Raw genomic sequence first — 19,340 nt, 5'->3', positions numbered from 1 at the left:
CTTCTTTGTCAGTTTGGTAAACAGACATTGTCGTCTTTTAAGCCTTGTTTTCAGCTCCTTTACCTTCTCTGTTCGTAAACTGCTACCAGACGAAATATCACATGAAAAGTTGCTGTGGACTTGGTGAAGTGGCGCTCTACATTACATCTTTTGCCGACTGACACGCTTGAACCGCAAATGAGACGCAGGCATTTGTCATCACCCATTCCTCATTAAAATAGTATATTTTTTTGCTTTTTATTGGCCTGGCTATTTTCTGCGGTCATTGTCAAATCTGGTGTACGCTTGCTGGTCTGCTAACATCGCCTGATGTTACTGCGTCACTGATGTCATAAAATTTGAAAGCAGTGCAACTTGTTTAATTGTCGGCCGATTGGCAAATAATCATATTGTGTCAGAAGGGCGCAACGTCTGTGAATTTGATTAGATACACATTTAAACTGGTTTACAATGTGACCTTGTGTTATCAAATTTATGTCCATATTCTTGTAACCTTTAGTGAGCCACTCAGTGACAAGTAGTGAGCTACTTGTTGGAGACCCCTGTTCTACAGTGTCTTTCTCCCGAGATATTCCATTAAAATCACTGTGGTTTAAATGTAACGCTTACAGCTGTGAGTCAAATAAAATCACCACTAGTGCTCTCAGAGTGTCTACTGTATGTCATGTCTACTGTCTGCTCTCTCTGCTGTACTACCATGACGAGTAAACAGATCTTCATGTGTAATAGGCGCTTTTCCACATGAGGACTATGTCAGTGTCATTAAATGACATCTTTGTGCAGCTGTGTTAACTCTTTATCATCTACAAAGTGATGTGGATGGAAGAGTTTTCTAAAACGTTCATCATTTCAGAAAATGACCAAAGCTTTTAACCGGCGTAAAAGACAGTTACTGATGATTATCCTGCAGCTGCTTAGGTATTAATTGACTAAGTTATTAGACTTATTTATCAGGGAGGACAGTGATTTGTAAGGCTTTAGTAACAGTCATGCATCTGTATAATCCTGTTAATCGCTCTCAGTCTTTCCAACTCATTGCTTTTGTCTCTCCATCTCTCTTCCTCCCTGTCTTTCTCTCCCTCTCCCTCGCTCTCCATCTTCCTCTTTCTGCAACAATGCAATGTCAGTGGCTTACATAAGCACATGCGTAGACGGAGAGAAACTAAGCCGTTCTAAAGCGTGATGACTGAACCAGAAATTCAAAGACTCCCCCCCAAAAAAAGCTGTGAAGAGGAAGAGACGGAAAACAGAAAAGAGAATCTTTAATTCTGATGAAAGGAAGACACTGAGAGCATCTGCGTTGTGTGTTAAAAGTCCTAGTTTGGATGAGATCAATATTTTACCCCACAGCTGTATGTCTGCACATAGAGCTTTAGATATGGTGAAGAACTAAAAACAGCAAAGCCAAAATACATTAAAAAGAGCATGAAAGGCATTTCCCAGGATGCATCCAAATATTCACATTGGCTCAAGTCATTAAAAAAGGAAATGTATTCATATTCACCATAGAGGAGAGTCACGACCCCTCCCCCACCACATGTACACTAACTCAGACACTCAGACACTAAAGGCTGCCAAATGTCAACTGAGATCTGGGACAGTTTCCTCGCAGGCATGGCACAGACGCCTATACACAGCCAGATGAGATCCTGCATCCACCCGAGCGTGTGGTTACCACGGTGACCCTGGCTCTCTCTCCATCACCACCAATAAAAACGCTGGAAAGCTGCAGAAGGGTGAGGGGGGGGGGGGGGGGGATTGTCTGGGAGGCATCTAGTGGAATGTCATGTGGTATTACCCCAAACAAAGTGTGTACTGGTGTGCTGTGTGTGTTCAGTGTTGGACATTTAAAGGGTTTGAAAAGGGCCTCGGAGGTTGTCTGGATGCTCCGGTGGGGTAATAAAACACACACAAAGAGACGGGCGCGTTTAATGTCCGTTTATAGGCTGTGTTTGTCTGAGCTTGATTCAGGTTTAGTAGCCATTAACGGCAGCACGCAGCGCCGGGGGGCTTTACTGCACTGATGATTACACAGGCTCATTGACTCTCCGTTGAAGTTCAAGCGTGGATGCATCGAGTGTTATTGGGTGCTATTTAAATGGACACATGTGGCCCTCGCCACATTGACTGCATGCACCAAAACACAAAAGCATCATAACATGGTGTATTCAAATATTCATGTCCAAAGGCAGTGGGCTATATGGTTCAATTTGGTGCAATTGGGTCCAATCAGTTTGGTGCATGTCTCAGTGTCTACTAAGCTAGTATTCTCAGTTTCCTCCTTTTGGTTTTCCACACTGAAAATCATACACTCTCAGTCCAACATTACATTTTTTGTCTGTCCAGCTTTCTTTGTCACGTTACAATTAAATTAATACTTTGACATTTTGGGGAAATACACTTATTCTTAGGATTGATAACACGCTCATATCTGTCCGTATGAGATATGAAGCAATGGCCAGCGGGTGTTTAGCTTATACAAAGACTGGAAACAGGGGGAAACAGCGAGCCTGGCTTTGTCCAAAAGTAACAAAGTCTGCCTACCAGCACCTCTAAAGCTCACTAATTAACATGTTATAGTAGTAGAATAAATATATATTTTTTTATTTATTAATTTATTTGACAGGGACAATATATGTAGGCATTGTTACACTTAATTAAAGTGCAACCAATGCAACATATATAGGACTTAGCCGTGGCTAATTTGCAGACTTTGTCCCTGGTTAGGCTTTTAAGAAAAAAATTAAAATACATAATACAACATCGTACATTACAATCAATTTACATATGTATGTTCCCAATCAATAATCAGTGATCACAGGTTTGGTTTAGTTTCAGCCAGTGTTTCACCTTTTCATTAAACGTTTTCAGGTCAGGTTGTGTTTTTATTTCCATTGGTATAGTCCGAAGTAAAGTATATATTGTAAATCCCTTTCATGTATGAACTATTGTGTGTTGGGTTTCACTTTGTACCAGAAGATGTTATTGTAAACCTGATGACATTCTTTAATGCACATGAGCCAAATAGATTAAAACATTCCTGATTCAAGAGTTAAAAATAACCAGTTCACACATTACATTTTCTATTTAATAAACGGCATTGATTTTTTTTTTTTACTCTTCATCACTCACTGCCTTCATTCTGTCAGCTGTAAATCATTGTGGGTTTCATTAAAACTTGTCGGCTGCTGTGTGTCCCTTAGTTACAACGAGGAAGTGACCCCCAGTGACACTGGGATGGGAGGGAGAGAATGCACAGAGGAAATGTAGTAAGGAAAAAAAGAGAAAAGGAAAAGACAAAGGTGTGAAAATAAAGGAAGAGGAGATAGAGAGGAATGGGGGCAGCATGCTGGATGTAGTAAATCTCTCTCTGGCTCTCGGTGGAGAGAGGAGAGGGCCATGTCCAGATTTATGGCTGCCTGCTGGGGTAATAAGAGAATGGATTGGATCCTTTTCAATCGCCCCCTTCACAACCTTGTAGGGCCTGCAGCCAACATAAGATCAACCTCACTGCTGCTATATGATGATCTATATACTCTATGATCTGCTACAATATGCAGGCCGTTTAACCCGAAGTGATTTACAGTAGATATACTCTTGTCACATGTAGGTCAGTGGCTCCTGTCTGGTCCCCACAGACTCGGTTCTGCCAACTGTATCAGATGATTGTCTGCTGCCATGGAGATAGAAATGGAGCTGGCTCTGGTTTGGGGTTTTTGGAGAGAGAGAGAGAGAGACAGGCAGACAGTTTTGAAGTATGTGCACGTGCAGAGAAGCACCTCTTGAGATGCAAGCAAAACTAATGGGCTAGTTTAACAGTATAATGGCAACAGAGATAATAAGCTGCTTCCTATTTCCTCCTTCCTGTCGATACCAGACTGTTTCTCTTCCCCCACACTGTACAGCCTCGTGGGCTAAACAAGCAAAACACAGAGAGACACAACTAGAGGTGATATTGTTTATCCGCCCTGCCCTGCGTGACTCAGGGGAATTCTCACAGTGATGATTGAGGATGTAGATATCATTTACCTACAGCAGTGTCGGGTTATTCAGTTTTTGTTTACCAAACTGACGAAGAAGGACAACGCTGCAGCAGAGGCTTCGTTTAGTGGCGCACATCCTAATGAAACAAAAAGACCTTCACCAATGGCAGGATTGTAATTGAAGCGATGGCTGCAATGTTATTAAAGGACCACGAAAGTAAGACAGAAATGATGTCTGCTGTTGGCGATCTACAACTTGGTGGCGCTATGTGTAGCTCTCGGCCACTTTCATTTTGTCAAATTAGCTCTCAGAGGAAACAAGGTTGGAGACCCCTGGTCTATAGCATCTCATGAAGGGTGAACCACCAATAAATGCTTCTTCTAGGGCCACTTACTCACTAATACTAAATTACTTTCTGCATGTTTAACACATTACGGAATGATGTAAGGTACATCCCAGTGGTATTATGTCAGCCAGATCCTAAGAAATACTTCTGACAGTTTGTAATTATGGTTAGACCTTTGATGGGCGGGAACAAAGCCCCACGTTGACAGTGACCCTCAGGGCAGCCATTGTTGGAGCTGACTTCACCTGGACTTCTATGGGGGTGTTTGTCTGGTGGTCTAAAAGATTCTCCCAAAGGGAAAATACCGATGTAATATTGTGAAAGCACTCGTGGTTTCAACAGACCAAACCACCGTTGGTGATGACATTGATACAAGCAGAAAGAGTATCATAGCACAGGGTCTAAAAATCCTCTGGCTCCTTGTGTGACAAATTATAACAGAGATCATAACAGCCCATCGGCTACAAAGGGTAAACTGAAAGAATGAATATAATGATCTAATTTTGGAGAAAAAAAATCACTAAGCTGTGTTGTTGGAAAATCAAATTGAAGACTGCAGGTCATGATACACATGTAATTATGAGGTGATAACCAAATGGATTAGGAGTTATTACCAAACATGTTCCTAATCCAGCATCACTCATGTCTGCTGCTGCCCATACATCATGTGCAGTCTTGTTTTGGGTCTCTAAAGAACCAATGGTTTGTGACACTGTTGACCTTTAGCAAGGCAGTTAAGTTAACACAAGGCCTTGACCCCTCAAACAGCATTGTCACTATTAGCTACTGCCTGCTGGAGGCAAGGGAGATATATTGTTCTGCTTGACACTCCTGCAGCAGGAGGAGGATGAACAAAAGAAGGAAGAAAACAAGTCTAACAACACCGTCCAAATAAGATACGATATTCCTTTATTAGTCCCACAGTGGGGGAATTTGCAGTGTACAGCAGGAAAGGGGATAGTGCAGAAACAAGAAGCAGCAGTAAAAATAAAAATCAAGATACAACACAGAGCAAAAAGCAAAACAAAAGTAGACAGACATATAAAATAATGAACAATTTAAATAGAAGGAAATATAAAAATAGGAACAATATAAACAATGGGGATATTGAAACGTGGAACAATATATACAGTATTGACAATAAACAAACTATTAACACAATTGCACAGGTGTTGCATTCATTGCAATTACACAAATGAAGAGCAAGTATGCGCCCTCATTTGCTTTCCATAAAGTATTATTCCAAAGTGCCCTTCGGTCAAAAGGTTAGGTGCTTTCCTGAAACTGACAAGCAGTGATCGGGGTGGGGTGAGACCCAGCCTTCACTAGCTAACTGTCAGGACTTTACGACGTGCCTGAGGGAGGAAGAGCAAGATAATTGCACAACTTGTGTGTATGTGATTTAGAGGGGTGGGGAACAGGGAGGTGGTGGGATGTTCTCGGGTTTATGGATGCTTGTCCTAATCAACCTTCTCCGACAGCTTCACTTTTATGAGCCGTCACATCACCTGACTGTCACAGTGCTGTGATGGTCACTGACCTCCTGCAGGTTGCTCAAGGTCAAATAACCATGCATGCGTGAGGTATCTTAGAACAGGAGAGTGTTTTTCCTCTAATTGCAAAGGTTAAATAACCTGAATACTCACACACGATGTGCTCTCCTGTTCTTACGTTTGAAAACAAGTTGGCTTTTCAAATAGTTAGTAAGCCAGTAATTAGTTTGCCATAATCACATAACTGTACTGCAATAGGTATTCTAAACTGACCCACTAGATTTTTAGAATTTATATTTCAAAAATATGTATTTTTTTCCATTTGAATAAACAACCTTTTACTACTTGTATACACGGCCTTAAATTTTTTAAAGGAATATTTTGACATTTTGGGAAAGACGCTCATTTCATGTGTGCGTTAAAAGTACTGTTTGTAAGTCCTAACACATATAAATCATACACAGAAGCACCAAAACCGCAATGTTATATCTAGTGATAGTGACCAATTAACATGTTGTGTCTCGTTTGTGTAAATCCTACACAAATTTCATAGTAAAAACAACAAGTTCGGTGTTAAACATGGATGTATTAAGGAGAACTGGATACCGTTCAAAGATGGTGCTCCATTCATGTCTATGAAAGTTGCTCACTGGGTGCATACGCTTTATGTTTATGCTAAAAGCCCCTGCTCATCAGCCTCAACCAGTGAAAATAATTCACCTGATGACTATATTTGATCACATTCATCTTTACATCAGGTTCATTGAATCAGTTCTTGTCTTTAATGACAGTGTAATGTTTTTTGGCATGTCTCAGGGCCTCAGACGCATTTGAATTAACCTCTGCTAACATGTCAATGTCCACTGTGTGCTTCTACACACTGGTGGTAACATTACACTACAACAGCACCAGCCTCATGGGAGGATAAAGCACATGTGTACACATACATCAACACACACACATGCCTTCAGGGTTTCCTCCTGAGGTGACATTCAATGCTGTCAAGCCGTCACCTGGGTTAGGGCTGATTACTGTGACTGTTGTGTTTTGTCCTTTCTCCTGTCTTACAGTATTAGTGTGTGAGAGCTTCAGGTACACAGTTGCCGCACAATACCTATTTCCGTTTTTTCACTGTGGCCTTTAGTGCTTTATTTGACATGTTTCTCTCAGATAAACACCTCTTCTTGCTCTTAATGTGTCAGTCTGTAGGTTTAAACGTATTTCTCTTATTGCCATTGTCTTCTTTGTCTCTTTCACTCTCTTGCCCTGTATCTGGGTGCTGTTGCCTCATCGTACAGACCCTGAAGCTGAAAACATCCAAAGGGGAAACGATATATGACCTCCTCAGTGTAATGCACCGTATTTTTTTGTTTTTTATCGTGTTCTTTGTGCGAATCTGAGGAGAGATGGGGGTTGTGCTTCATGAGGTGAGATGACAACATGGTTTTCTCACTTTGCTACAAATTAATTAGCCTTGAAGATCAAACAACCAACAGCGAATGCATGAACACCCCATCAACCCTTTCCCCCCCAGAAACAATTAAGATACTCCCAATCTGTCTAGTACTTATTACGTTGTGCCATCTGACCAGCCCGCATCAGACACCTTAGCCGGGGCACAAAGGTATCTCCCATGGGAATATTCTCTCCATCTGCTTATCGTACTGAAATCAGAGGCACATGGTGTACTGGAAGAGTTTTGTTGGAGCTTCAATCAGCATCTGTTTCACGGTAGTCTTTAGGAGATGTGATAAAATGCAGATTAAGATCTGATAGAAGCTCTGTGGTTTCACACTGATGAGATGAAATATAAAAACAAAATGCATAATAATGCCTATAAGCAGCCTCAGATTCAAAGAAAAATAACCTAGAAATCATTAGAGAAAGCAGACTAGGTACATAGTGAAAGTAGATGATACAACTGTAAATAATAAAGTTTATGATCGAGTGGATTAGCAGCATCCTTTACTATAAAGAATATAGGCCATTATTATCAACTGGACATTAACCTAAGCAACCAGTGTTGTCATTTGTTATATAGCTTAGTTGTAATAAAAAGCTATTTGGCTCTTCACCAGCCCTTTTGTTAAATATATACACCACACAGGCCAGCCATTAGGAGTTATGGGCAGGGGGACAGACTTTCCAAATTGGGCCCCGAATCCACCCCTCATCCACGTCGCCCAGTTTCATATGATACCATTATCTTCACTCCAGCTTCACTACAGCAGGTTTTCAGAGCTAGCTCCTCATCTTCATACGCTCAGCTTCGCCTGTCATACCTGGTGCTTCTCCAGAAATTTGTTCATTGCCTCTCTGATCCTTTCATTTTCTTGTTCTCTCTGTAACCTGGCTTTCATTTTTTGAGCCCCCGATCAGGGCTTTCCACAAGGATATGGACTAGCCAGCTAGTGGGAAACAGTAGCCAGATAGGAGAATCTTTTTTTAAATTTTTTATAAAAGCCCAAATTTAGTGACCTCTGGCACATTCTAATGCTACTGTGCCATCATATACACTGATCGTAATTGTTGTAAACACGTAGTGAATTATGTTGAAGGAGACTTAGGCTCCTAGTGTGTTTTAGCCCACACAGTCTGTAATAGTTATTAATATTTAAAACCACGTCTATTCCTGACTGATCAGAACTTTTCTAATTTAGAATCATTAGACCTTATTTATTATTTATTTATTGACACCTTCACCTGAAAGGTTTATGTTATAAGACATGCCACAATGATGGTTAATGTATAAATGCACTGTAATTCAATAGAAATAAACACGGTTACTTCTACCCCATGTATTGATTTTAAATTAAACTATTTTTAAATAAACTTGAATATAGTAAATCAACCTCAGGTCATCTTCGTCTTCATTTTCATCTTCACTATCATCAGATTTTTTATCATATACTGCAGGAAGTTCCATTACTTCATATTTATATTTATGATTTGGGACATCTGCATGTATATAAGATAAGATAAGATAAGATAAGATAAGATAAGATATTCCTTTGTTAGTCCCGCAGTGGGGAAATTTGCAGTGTACAGCAGCAAAGGGGATAGTTCAAAAAACAAGATGCATCAGCTAACACAGTAAAAAAAAAAGAGCTAAACAAAGTCTTACAAAATATGAACCATTTAAATAGAAAGAAGTATAAAAATAGGAGCAGTATATACAGTATTGACAATAAACAGACTATTAACAAAATTGCACAAAGTGGAAAATGATATTGCACAGTGAGAATGAAATGAAATTCCACCTGAAAATATTGCACAGTATGAATTACACCTTAGTAGTAATAATGATAATGATATCTATATATCTATATGTATATAGATATATAGATATATAGATATATATCTATATAGATATAGATATAGATATATAGATATATCTATATATCTATATCTATATCTATATCTATATACATATATACATATATATCATATATATGTACGTACATATATATATACATATATATGTATATATATATATATATATATATACATATATATACATATATATATTGTGTTGTGTCAGGCATAGACATATATATATCATATATAGATATATCTATATCTATATATGATATATCTATATATAGATATATATATGTCTATGCCTGACACAACACAATATATATATATATATATACACAACATACAGAAAAGTGAGTATTATGTAGTAATACTATGCATCCAGACAGCAGAGAGTGTATGATGCACACAGACAGCTCAGGAGTTCTTGTAGTGTGTGTAACCTGTGCCACCTACTGGTCAAAACAGTGTTATCATCAACAGCCAATACAAAGTGTGATTTATCAACAATGAAACTGACTGTAGACCATTAAGATTAAAAATATAGTAATAATAATATATCTTAACAAATACATTTAAAACCGGAAGTTAGCCTGTTTATTTGCAACCCTAATAGTCCCCCTTTGTTTTTGAACCAGCTAGGAACCTTCCTCCCCGGTGCTTGTTTCCCCTGGTGGAGGCGGACGAGTCGCTGAAGGAGCAAACCAAAATGGCGAGCCAAGAGGAGTCAGTGAGGGAGTTCGTCGCTGTTACAGATGTGGACGAGGAGAGGGCCCGCTTCTTCCTGGAGTCCGCCGGCTGGAACCTACAGGTCGGTGTTATCTGCGTGTTCCGGAGGACTAGCACCGGCGGGAGGTCTGAGGGGGACAGCGGGGAGAGGACATGTGTCAGGCGGATAGATAGCTCGCAGGCTAACGCTAGCCTCTCTGTGGTGCCGGTGATTTGTGCAAGTCACCCTTTGACAATGGACCTGACCGGCTCTCTGTCACCACACAACGGGGCTGCTGGACAGTTAGTATGTTGGTCCACTACCAGGTCTAGTCCTCATGTCTCTCTGTAGAGCAGGCTGTCTTTAAGTTGTGGCTAACACTAGTCAGCCGGGAGTCCAGTGAGCTAGCTAGCGTTAGCCTGTAACCATGTATCCATGTAACCATGTATCCATGTAACCATGTCAGTTAACCTGGTAAAGATCATCAGTTAGCTCATGAAGCTACAACATCAGGTGTCCCATTGAAGCATGTGTTATGTGGTTAGGATGAATAACTCACATCTACTCTGTTAGTGGAGTCAAGTGCATAAAGAGTGACTTTACTAAATAGAGAGTTACTGTAGAGAGAAAGAGACAATACATCTGTGAGCTGGGACAGTCTGGTTCAGTTCAGACAACTTTATTTATCCCCAAGGGGGCAATATATATATATATATATATATATATATATAAGATTATTATTTGTTCTCCTTAAGGGTACATTATAACGTCGGCCTGAAGGCATCAGAGAGCATGTGTTTGTGGTTAGGATGAATAATGCACATCTACTCACTAGTGGAGTCAAGTACATAAAGAGTGACTTTACTAAATAGAGTGATACTCTACTAGAGAAAGGGACAATACATCTGTGAGCTGGGACAGTCTGGTTCAGTTCAGTTCAGACAACTTTATTTATCCCCAAGGGGGCAATTCATTTGTAGCATTCCCAGTCCACACATCCATACATACAACAGACAACCAATAATTAGTTAAGTCAAAGGAAACATATTAAAGGCATGGTGCAGTTGGAGGGACAAGTTACAATAGGAACCATATACATACATAGGATTATAGCAATACAAGACACAAAATAAGAAACAATATATAAGACGATTTGTTCTCCTTAAGGGTACATTATAACGTCGGCCTGAAGGCATCAGAGAGCATGTGTTTGTGGTTAGGATGAATAATGCACATCTACTCACTAGTGGAGTCAAGTACATAAAGAGTGACTTTACTAAATAGAGTGTTATTCTACTAAATAGAGTGTTACTCTACTAGAGAAAGAGACAATACATCTGTGAGCTGGGACAGTCTGGTTCAGTTCAGTTCAGACAACTTTATTTATCCCCAAGGCTGGCAATTCATTTGTAGCATTCCCAGTCCATACATCCATACATACATCCGTACATACAACAGACAACCAATAATTAGTTAAGTCGAAAGAAACATATTAAAGGCATGGGGCAGTTGGAGGGACATGTTACAATAAGAACCATATACATACATAGGATTATAGCAATAAAAGCCCAAAAATAAGAAACAATATATAAGGAACAACATATGTTAAAGTTCCTCTAAATAACAGTCATTTAAAATGGGTATGGTCTGTGTTCAGCAGCTTAACAGCAGAAGGGATAAAGGACTTGGAGTAACGATTTGTTCTCCTTAAGAGCACATTATAACGTCGGCCTGAAGGCATCAGAGAGCATAATGGTTGTGGTTAGGATGAATAACGCATATCTACTCTATTAGTGGAGTCAAGTACATAAAGAGTGACTTTACTAAATAGAGAGTTACTGTAGAGAGAAAGAGACAATACATCTGTGAGCTGGGACAGTCTGGTGTAAATGACGCAGCAGCCTCAGATGGAGTTGAGTTCTACAGCTGTGGACTGAGATGCTGTCTGAAAAGGTCATCAACATGTGACATGTGTTATGGTCTCTCATGATTTTCAGGACTACTATTTGCACTGACACTTCTATTTATCTATTTATTAGGCATTTATACAAGGAGAACTACTGGAGAGTCATTGGGTTTTTATATATATAGCACTTTTAAAGACCTGATTGCTTTTATACTGCTTTTACTCTGTTAATCATCCTGTCATCCACTTTGTATTCTGCTGCACCATCGCACTTTGTTCACTGTGTTATGTTCTATGTTTGTGACTGTTTTTGTATGTCTGTGTTTGCACCTTGGTCCGCGAGCAACAACATTTCGTTTTAACCGTGTACTTTGTATGTGGAAAAATGACAATAAAGTTGAACTTGAACTTTGTGACATTAATGTTTTTCTCTCCTCCCAGCTTGCACTCGCCAGTTTCTTTGAGGATGGAGCTGATGACGACATAGTGACGCTTCCTCAACCTGAGTTGGGCTCCTCAGTGTCCCGATCTGCTGGGCCAAGGTATACAGCTTGCCACTGCTTTTTATTACTACCACACTTCAATTTGATGGAAATGTATTGGCACATAAACTTATCCGTAAATCTATGCAGCTGTGTTCACATCAGTAAACTTTCATCATTCACCAGTTTAATTTTTATAACATATAATTCAGTGCGACAACCTTATATTTTTCTTTATCATCATCAGCGCTCAGCCCAGAGTGACCTCCTTCAGAGATCTGATGCATGAGGCAGAGGAGGAGAGTGATGAGGAGGAAGGCCAAAGGTAAGTTTAATTGCCAGTTCTGTCTGTTTGGCGAATGTATCACTCACTTTTACAGTACCAGATGAAGGAATAAGGCAAGCTTAGTGTTGTATTGAAGAGCCACCCAGCCTTTTATTCTGAAATGATTTAATTGAGCACCATACAGGAGATATTTGTCTGCTTTGCCCTCCGTCTTGAGATACTCACTGATCAGAGTTAGATACACATTACAGACACCTCAGAGGGATTATAAAGTGGACTCAAAGACAAGTTATTAATGAATAAAGTCATTGTGTGTAGCCCTCGGAGGTCTTTTTCTCATCCTCTTAAATGGCTGTGACAGTTTTGTTCCAGGCTGTAAACGTTGCTGTGTGTCTGAGCTGTACATCCTCACAATGTGTGGATGGTAGAGAGTCCCTCCTAGCAGGGTGATTCCAGAATGCACCAAACTATTTTTGGTCTCACCTCATTCACTGTGAGCTGCTTTTCTGCAGCATCAACAGATTCTGCTGCCGGGGCAGTGCGGTGTACTGGTTGTTAAGGGACTGAGTTTTTATAAATATAATATACATAATTTACATTTCCCCCAGGTCTGTTTTGCGGTACATGATGGCTTTATTTACTTGTTTTCACCTGACATGCGTGTAGAATTAAGGCGCTATTTCTTTGTGTGTTTTTGAGATGTCCTCCTGCCAGGTAACTAGCTGTAAGCAGTAGGGCTGTATTGAACCAAATCTTTGATTGAGGTTTTCAAATGAAGCTTTGAATGTCTGTCATCATATTTTATGATGTCATCACTCATAAAAAATGGGACAAATATGATTTTTTTGTTATTGTGGTTAAATAAATGTAATTTCTGGTGCGGTTAGATTGCTGGGGAGGTACAGGATCATGGGTCGGTGGTGGATGACTCTTTCCTCCGTTTAAATGTGTCTAAAACCAAAGCATTGATTATTGACTTCAGGTAGTCGCCACCAAGCTCAAGGTGTTGATATTGATCTAGTGGAGCGCTGCAAATATTAGGGTATTGTTCTTGATGACAAAATGTGCTTTGAATCCCCATGTTGGTCCAGCAAAGACTTTTTGTCAACAGTCTAATTGGCCGATAATAGAGAGGGAAATATGACCTGTTTAACTTCCTAACACTACATCTAAGCAGCTTCTAATATATAATTAGAACTACTAATTCCAAGATTGTTTTTTATCAAAAATAAAATCATTTATTTCGTAATCATTTGAATTGTGTGTTTGTATATAAATAACCACTATAGATTACAATAACAAAGTAAAAGAACAACAATTTAAAATTTGACGGTTGGAATGTAGCACATCAATATTGATCAAGGTGGACCAGCGAGGTGATACTGACTTGACTACAGGCTGCTTTACACGCAGCGATTGTGAGCTGTCTCTGATGAAAGAGGATTATTGTGAGAGAGGCATGGTGAAATATTTGCCACATCTTACATGACCATGAGAGATGACACTAGTTGATGACATGTCTCATCTCGCACTTGTTTATTTACATCGTGTCGCTACGGTTCACTAGACAATTTTATTAGACCCACCTCCCACAGTGTGACATTCAGTGAACTTTTTGTTGTTATTTTGTGGGCTGTTCTTTTTATGTCTGCTGTTTTGCTTACATTGTGGAAGAATTCCTTATCAACTTTTTGACACCTTGCCAGGTTTTTTGCGGGGGGATCAGAGCGCAGCGGGCAGCAGATCGTTGGGCCTCCCAAGAAGAAGAGCTCCAATGAAGTGGTGGAGGATTTGTTCAAGGGGGCCAGGGAACATGGGGCTGTGCCTCTGGACCGGCCTGGGAGAGGGCCAGGAGAGTCCAGCAAAGCCAAGGTAAGCTCAAACTCATTGTCCTTTTTCGGGCTCCTTCTGTAGTGTCACATTTTTTGTCCCTCTACCATTTTTTCCCCCTGTGGTGTCTGTATACATTCATTTGTTATTACTCAAACAGGAGGTTCATCAGCTTCTGTTTGTGTTTGTAATTCTTCTCCCTCCCATTTGTTTTGCACCTCTCCTCTTAGGCTTTCATTGGTGGAGGCTACAGGCTAGGAGCAGCTCCCGAGGAGGAGTCAGCCTATGTGTCTGGAGAGAGGCATGGTGCCAAAAGCCAGCAGGATGTGAGTACAGACCCGGATGGCTCCTTTGCTTTGTTTCTGGCAGCACTGGTAATAGTCAAGCCTTCTAGGTGGTTCCTCTGCCAATAGAGCAGGTTGATCATTCAACCTAATTCACTGCTAATTCTTTGAGGTCATCATGCTGAGTCAAGACATTTAACTTCAACTAATGTGTATTTCTGTACAGAAGAGCATTGTTTTTATGAAACATTGTGCGTGTGTGTGTTAGGTACACGTGGTGCTGAAGCTGTGGAAGACGGGTTTCAGTCTGGATAACGGTGAGCTCAGAAACTACAGCGATCCTGGAAATGCCAACTTCCTTGAGGCGATCAGGAGGGGGTGAGAACATTCTGTTAATTTATTCTAACATATAGATTCATATAGGTCCATGAGGACACGCCATGTCCTTAATGTTTATATGGAAATATCAGACTTGGGGAGTAACGGAAAACATGGAACAGCGTTATGTAATTAAGATGCAAAAAATAACTGTATTCTGTTACAGATACAGAAAAAGACATAATCAGATCACTGATACGTTTAGTAAAAATAGGGATTACTAGCAGGATTTACATTTTTATATATATATGAATAGCAATGATATACTAGGGTTACCATGCACAAGTCTCACACAATGGCCTTTAATGTGGAAATTTCACCATTTTCACCATTATTGATTGTCACCCTGCAGGGAGATTCCCCTAGAGCTGAGGCAGCGGTCTCGAGGGGGCCAGGTCAACCTAGACATGGAGGACCACAGGGACGAGGACTTCTCCAAACCCAAGATGGCCTTCAGGGCCTTTGGAGGCGAAGGACAGAAGTTGGGAAGGTAAGACTTTGTTGTTTAATTTAACACGGTTTCTGTATTGTTTCTCCTCAGCAACATATTACTGATTTAAAAAGCAGCAGCTGAATTCAATGCGAGGTCTGAATGAAGGCTGGTAAACCAGTCTTACTTGTTCTACATGGGAATGAATCATCTTTAGTCTGCGTATTGACTTTGAGCCTGGGCTCTTTCCAGATAAATGACTGGTTTCTAATTAGTTACGTGACACTGTTGGAGCCCATTTAAATCTCAAGGACAGAGTTGTCTCTACTCTTCAAAGTAAAATCAAGGGATTTTAACAGCACTTAAAATAACCCTTATAAAAAAGCAATACATTTAAAATGACACGTGTACTGTAAATTCTACACAATCACCCTCCAATTATCACATTTGTTCAAATAAAATGAAGACAAATTTGATGTCTTACCTGTTCTCTTGCCTGCCGTAGTGGTTGTCTGCTGCCGGGTCATGTTATACACCTGTAGACTGTTTGGACAGTGGATTGTGCTGCAAGAGGCTGTTCAGTACCTCTTTATAGAGTTTCAGTCGGCACCATCAGACCTGTAGCTAAGTGTCAATTTTTAGCATGAAATAAAATGGGCTTAATTGAATTAATCGTTTTTAATTGGTTAATCATCCATCTAGTTTCTTCTGCTTCTCCAGGTCAGTGATATGGTATTCTGCAAAAACATATTGTCAGTGTCCAGTAAAAAAAAACGTGTTTCTCTTTTTTTTTTATTAAATTGAAGGATTAAACCTGCAGTAGGCAAAAAAACATTTAGCATCATTGGGCAAAAATTCCATAATAACCTTTCAGCATATAGTAATTCAAGTATTCTGAGAGATAACTAGACTTCTGCACCTCCTCATGGATCTGTTTTCAGACTTTAGAAAATCTAGCCCGTGACGGGAGACTTTGGCCAATCAGAGGTCATTTCAGAGAGAGAAGGAGCGTTCCTATTGGCTGTTCATTCAACGGAGGCAGCTGTCAATCACTCGTGTACTCCGGCCAAGCGGTCAAACTAGGCAGCGCTGATTAAATATGAATCAATATACTGTTACTGTGATGCCTATTTCTCTCCTCAAATATTCTCAGAAACATCTTTTTAGTGTACTGTTTAGCTGTAAAATGAGAAAGTTTGTGACCTGGCTGGTGGGCGGTGCTTGGTATTTCCTCAACATGGCTGTCGGGTCACAAACTTTCTCAGATGCATGTTTTTCACAGGACAGCACTGGTAATTTTTATTGTCTTTTTAAAGTTTTTGTTTGTTTGAAATCTTTAATATCTCCATTAGCAATTAAATTGACAACAATATATGCTTATAGGATATATGAATAGGGATTAAACACGGGGATGAATTAATAAGAAATGGTTGAAATGGAAAGAAAAAGAGAATCAGACTGGAGCAGGAAACGGTTCTGCTGCTGGTAGAGGAGTCATCACATAAATCAAGTGCAGACTATGAAGATGCAAGTTGCAAACGAATCAATGCCAGCTTTACTCTTGTTCTTTTGACTCTTGATGCAGAAAAAGTTGTGTTAGATGCAAATAATAGAGTAAAACTAGCCTATTCTGACAGACTGCCTCAGTATACTATGACCACAGTTTGACAAAGGACCAAGTCAGACTCATCTTTTCCCATCCTCCTCCTCCCCTAGTGCCACCCCAGAGTTGACTACAGCTCCGGCCACCTCCCAACATGACCAGTCTGCCAACGAGGCCGAAGCCACCGCCTCTGTGTCCCTTGACTCCTCCCAGCCCGTCACTAACATTCAGATCCGACTGGCCGACGGCGGCAGGCTGGTCCAACGATTCAACCACACCCACAGGTGATTGATTTGCTCTTTTCAACTTGAAGTTACACACAAACCTATATTAGACCGCTACAGCTGTCTTATGTGTCTGTAGGTCTGTGGAAATGTTTACTGGCCTAGTTAAGACAGCAGACCTACCTGTGTGTCCACTGAAAAACTCAAAATGCCTCATAGATCTGATCTGTCCCTTTTGAGAGTCCCAAGTGCTGAAAAGGTTTAAACAAATGTTTATTTTGATTGCAAATGCAGGGACATCGAACTAAATATTGTATGTAAATTGCATCATGTCATGTAGACGCGGAGGGAGAGGTGTGAAGCGAAGATTAAGGCCTGCGCGATATGAGGAAAATCTGCGATGTGCGATAACATTGTTCAATATATATCATATTCCCGTTACGATGTGTTTGTTGTATCCCTCAGGGTGTCTGACATTCGCCAGTTTTTGGTGGGGGCCCGGCCCGCCATGGCCGCCAGGGAGTTTGTTCTCATGACCACCTTCCCCAACAAGGAGCTGACGGACGAGAGCGAGACGCTGGAGCAGGCCAACCTCCTCAACGCTGTCATCGTCCAGCGACTAAATTGAGGGGGAGAGTAAGAGCACCCTCCCCCTTTCCCTCCCCCCCCCGGTGGTGTGGCTGAGTAACGGCAGCCCTGTGAAACCTGCTGCCCCTTCTGAGGGAGGAGAAAACACAGACTTATGATGTATGGACTTCTAATTTCTGATTTTTGTTTTTCTAAAGTACAACATAACATTCTGCCCCCCCCCCGCCCCTCCCTGGTCTGTGGTCTGTGATGGGTGGTAATGACCCAAAGACCCAGCAGCAGTCCAGCTCCCTGCACAGATGTTCACTAACCCGGCTCTCCCTTCCTTTAACTTGCTCCCAAACTTTTCCTCTTCTATTAACCTTAATGTGGCCCCTTCAGCTATGTTTACTATCAGCTGCTGGGGCCTCACCAGACCCATGCAGCGGCAGACTCGACAGCACAAACCAGAACCACATAAGGAATACTAGTCTTATTAAGGTAGAAGTACACATTGATAATGTGGTTTTGTACTAGTTTCCATTTCTCTCCACATATTGGTTTTGGAGAGAGAAGTGTAATAGTGTAACAAAACTCTGAGGGGATCCGATACCAGTAGCCTTACGCTCCGTTATTCACCTCCAGAACCACACCTGTCCCTTTGCTCTAATGAAGATGGAATTATTTTTTTAAACTGCCTCTCCCCCCTCCCCCCCATTTTTTTCCTTTACAGACTGTAGGATTGTCCCAGATAGACAGTGGCATTTTGATATTGTGTAACATAAAAACCGTTACACATGGCTTTATTGTCAAACCAATGGTTGAGCAAAAGAACATTTAGATTGTAAACACTGGTTTGTAGAAGTGGAAGTTGAATTCCTTTGACACACTGACATCTTCTATGCATCCTGGGGCAGAACGCAGAAAAATGTTTGGACCTCTGGTGAAATAAATCCATTTTATGGTTGATGTATAAAGAACTTACGGTCTTGTGTTTTTATTATTATAGGTCGGAAAATGATATTTGATAAATGATATTTATCATAAATATCCCTGTTCCCAAGTTGACATAATTTGTCACTTTTTGGATTGTTTTTTTAAATGTGATGTTGTGGTTCTGTCCAAATGTCTTCATCTTATATAGTACTAGAGTACTAGACCTGCTCTATATGAAAAGCGTCTGGAGATAACTTCTGTTATGATTTGACGCTATATAAAAATAAATTGAATTCAATTGAATCTTCTTCAATATCTTTATCATTATTCAGTGCATGTACATTAACTACACTAATTGGATCCCTTTGGGCAGCAGCATCATATCAGAAATGTTGATTTTCTTCAGTGGAAACTGGATTCCTTGATCTGGTTTCATTCCAAAAAGCCAAGATGGTGAGGGCCAAAATGCCGAACTCGAGGCTTTAAAACAGCAGTCCACAAACCAGTGGGTGACTACGTCCACTTCTTATATACACTCTATGGTTCTAAATGGGACTAAAAGCA

General features: G+C 40.5%; 1 protein-coding gene and 1 long non-coding RNA gene across 2 annotated transcripts; one reads left to right on the top strand and one right to left on the bottom strand.

The window, feature by feature from the left end:
* Positions 1 to 99: 99 nt before the first annotated feature.
* LOC119490110 lies at positions 100 to 10,993 on the bottom strand. The gene is made up of 3 exons (XR_005207330.1): positions 10,797 to 10,993; positions 9,556 to 9,557; positions 100 to 112 (listed from the first exon to the last, which is right to left on the bottom strand). It is a non-coding gene; the product is annotated as an uncharacterized LOC119490110 (long non-coding RNA).
* nsfl1c (NSFL1 (p97) cofactor (p47)) lies at positions 9,779 to 18,820 on the top strand. Its single transcript, XM_037773322.1, has 9 exons — positions 9,779 to 9,952; positions 12,198 to 12,298; positions 12,486 to 12,563; positions 14,231 to 14,396; positions 14,585 to 14,680; positions 14,907 to 15,016; positions 15,369 to 15,506; positions 17,163 to 17,333; positions 17,739 to 18,820. The coding sequence occupies exons 1-9, from the start codon at positions 9,851 to 9,853 to the stop codon at positions 17,899 to 17,901; spliced, it is 1,125 nt and encodes a 374-aa protein (XP_037629250.1). The 5' UTR covers positions 9,779 to 9,850; the 3' UTR covers positions 17,902 to 18,820.
* Positions 18,821 to 19,340: the final 520 nt, after the last annotated feature.

The sequence above is a fragment of the Sebastes umbrosus genome, chromosome 6 (assembly GCF_015220745.1).
Source record: "Sebastes umbrosus isolate fSebUmb1 chromosome 6, fSebUmb1.pri, whole genome shotgun sequence".
Lineage (NCBI taxonomy): Eukaryota > Metazoa > Chordata > Actinopteri > Perciformes > Sebastidae > Sebastes > Sebastes umbrosus.
Note: the sequence above shows the minus strand (reverse complement) of the source record. Positions and strands in the feature narration are given on the sequence as shown.

Coding starts and splice junctions, on each gene's coding strand:
- nsfl1c (XM_037773322.1), top strand. CDS start 9,851: ATGGCGAGCCAAGAGGAGTCAGTGAGGGAGTTCGTCGCTGTTACAGAT. Junction 14,681..14,906: donor GTGCCAAAAGCCAGCAGGAT/GTGAGTACAGAC, acceptor TGTGTGTGTTAG/GTACACGTGGTGCTGAAGCT. Junction 15,507..17,162: donor GAAGGACAGAAGTTGGGAAG/GTAAGACTTTGT, acceptor CTCCTCCCCTAG/TGCCACCCCAGAGTTGACTA.